Source organism: Otolemur garnettii, unplaced genomic scaffold, assembly GCF_000181295.1.
Source record: "Otolemur garnettii isolate 467f Iridium unplaced genomic scaffold, OtoGar3 scaffold00096, whole genome shotgun sequence".
Classification (NCBI taxonomy): Eukaryota; Metazoa; Chordata; class Mammalia; order Primates; family Galagidae; genus Otolemur; species Otolemur garnettii.
Genome location: NW_003852491.1, coordinates 6,329,155 through 6,331,918, shown reverse-complemented (window position 1 = coordinate 6,331,918; position 2,764 = coordinate 6,329,155). Strand labels below are relative to the sequence as shown.

The window sequence follows — 2,764 nt, the reverse complement described above, 5'->3', positions numbered from 1 at the left end:
AGCTCACAGCAACCTCCAACTCCTGGGCTCAAGCGAGTCTCCTGCCTCTGCCTCCCAAGCAGCTGGGACTACAGGCGCCCGCCACAACACCTGGCTATTTTTTGTTTGCAGCCGTCATTGTTGTTTGGTGGGCCTGGGCAGTATTCAAACCCGCCAGCTCAGGTGTATGTGGCTGGCGCCTTAGCCACTTGAGCCACAGGCGCCGAGCCTTCCCTTCACTTTCCATGTCAACCCACCAGCAGGCCTGCCTAGTTAACCTCCAAGTGGATTCCAAATCTTCCCACTGCCTTCCATCACTATTGCCATCTCCTGTAGTCCCTCTCTTCTCCTGTAGTCCCAACCACTCAGCTCCTCCTGTGGCCCCACCACAGGCTGTCCCTACACAAAGTGTGAGCTAACAAAAGCCTAAGGTTGGGAGGCCTCTCCCTAGCTTGACGCTGTAGCCATTGCCGATTTCTCCTCATGTAAGATGCAGACCCCACAGCGGGCCCATGAGGCCCTACTGACGTGGTCCCTGCCTTTCTTGCTGATCTCTCTACTCCTTAATGGCCTTCTTGTTCTTCAGATACACCGTGGTCTATCCATCCTCGGGGCCTTTGAACTTGCAGTAGTTCTTTCTTCCCTTGACTTTCTTTTTTTCATGAGTCAGGGTCCCAACTCTGTCACCTAGCTAGAGTGCAGTGGTATGATCACAGCTCACTGTAGCCCTGAGCTCCTGGGTCCAAGTGATCCTCCCACTTCAGCCTCTTGAGTAGCTGAAACTACAGATGCCCACCACTGTGCCCAGCTAATTTTTTGTTATTTTTTTTTAGACATGGGGTCCTGTTAAGTTGCCCAGGCTGGTCTCTGAACTCCTGGCCCCAAGTGATCCTCCTGCCTCAGCCTCCCAAAGTGCCTGGCTCTGCCCATAGGCCCATAGTCTCTAACAACTCACATCCTTCCCATCACCTGGTTCTTTTTTTTTTTTTTTGAGACAAAGTCTCACTTTGTCACCCTTGGTACAGTGCTGTGGTATCATAGCTCACAGTAAGCTCAAACTCCTGGGCTTAAGTGATTCTTTCTTTTTTTTGAAGCAGAGTTTCACTATGTCATCCTCAGTAAGGTGTGGTGGCATCACAGCTCACAGCAACCTCAAACTCTTGGGCTTAAGCGATTCTCTTGCCTCAGGCTCCCAAGCAGCTGGGGCTACGGGCACCTACCACAAAGCCCAGCTATTTTTTTTTTGTTGTTGTTGTAGTTGTCATTGTTGTTTAGCAGGCCTAGGCTGGGTTCAAACCCACCAGCCCTGGTGTATGTGGCCAGAGCCCTAACCATTGAGCAACAAGTGCCAAGCCGGCTTAAGCGATTCTCTTGCCTCAGCCTCCCAAGTAGCTGGGACTACAGGCACCTGCCACAGTGCCCGGCTATTTTTAGAAGTAGGTTCTCACACTGGCTCAGACTGATCTCAAACCTGTGAGCTCAGGCAATCCATCCACCTTGGCTTCCCAAGTGCTGGGATTACAGGCGTAAGCCACCGTACCCAGCTTCATCTCCCCATTTTTAGCTCCAGCCTGAGCTCTGGTATGTCTCACTCACTGCCAGCCCCTATCCCATCACCCTATTCAATTTCATCCTTAGCACCTCCCTGTCGTCACACGAGGAATATCTTCCTTGCGCATACATGTGCATGTGTACATCTGGCTCCCTTCACTAGGAGGCAGCTGCTTTTCTCCCCTGCAGAATTGCAGCTACAACTCAAGGGCCTGGGCACAGGCAGTGCTCAGTACACGTCTGCTGGGAGGCTCAACCACACCACTCACCTCTACCTGCAGCTGCTCCCACTGGGTGTCTGGGACAAGCTGGTAACCAGGAGGGGGCAGATAGATGCCTTCAGGGACCAGGGTACCCGTGGACACCAGAGAGGCTGTCTCTTCCTGCTCAGGGCTCAGACCCTGGCGGCTGCGGGGCAGGGAGGTGCTGCTGGCCCCGCCACCCAGGGAGAAGGAGGAGATGGAGGCACTGTCATCACAGTTGTGGGCAAAGGCCTCAGCCGCCGCACCCCCATCTCCACTCAGCTCCTCCAGAGGTTCCAGCGGAGGTGATGGGTCTCGGGACAGAGGCAGCAACTCCGTAGAGCCGTGCAGGGATGGGGGCTGCTGGGGCCGTCTCTAGGGAAGAAGAAGGCAAGAGGCTTGGGGGCCAGGGTCTTGCAGGGCCCCTTCTTCCCTCAGTGTCCCCTGGCCACCCCCTTACCTGCATCTCTTGAATCAGCTCCTCTGCCCTCAGCAGCTTCACCTTCAGCTCCTCAATCTCCTGTTCCATGGGCAGCACAATCTCCCGTAGTTTCTCTGAGTCCTCATGGGCCTAGAGGCAGGGGGTATTGGGCAGTAACAATCCCCCCTCCCAGCTACTAGACCCCTCATATCTGTTCAGAGCTCCCTTTCCCAGCACATCAGCTCTCCTAATCATCCCATTTCAGAGATAAGAACACACAGGCTCTGGAAGCTTATACCACTTGCCACAGGGCCTAAAGCAAAGGGGCCAATGTCATGATTTCCTCCTGTGACCCACTTACTTGTCACATCTATTTGTATTTTTGTCATAGAACCTCACATTTTCAGCTGGGCACGTAGTCTAAATTCTAGAATACAGAATACCATCTGCATTTCTTAACTTCCGTATAACTAAACATAATCATCAGATTAAGTTCCAAATAACAAGATATGCCAAGGGCGCCTTCCAGGACAATTCCATAAAGGAGGAGTGTATGTCTTTTTTTTTTTTT

General features: G+C 52.8%; 1 protein-coding gene across 1 annotated transcript in view; it reads right to left on the bottom strand.

The window, feature by feature from the left end:
• Positions 1-2,764, bottom strand: part of RABEP2 (rabaptin, RAB GTPase binding effector protein 2) — a 15,820-nt gene that overhangs the window by 6,536 nt on the left and 6,520 nt on the right. The window contains exons 4-5 of the mRNA XM_003795855.3: positions 2,233-2,343; positions 1,800-2,147 (exon numbers count right to left, since the gene is read on the bottom strand). Of these exons, the coding sequence (XP_003795903.1) occupies positions 1,800-2,147; positions 2,233-2,343 (459 nt within the window). The remainder of the gene's footprint in view (positions 1-1,799; positions 2,148-2,232; positions 2,344-2,764) is intronic.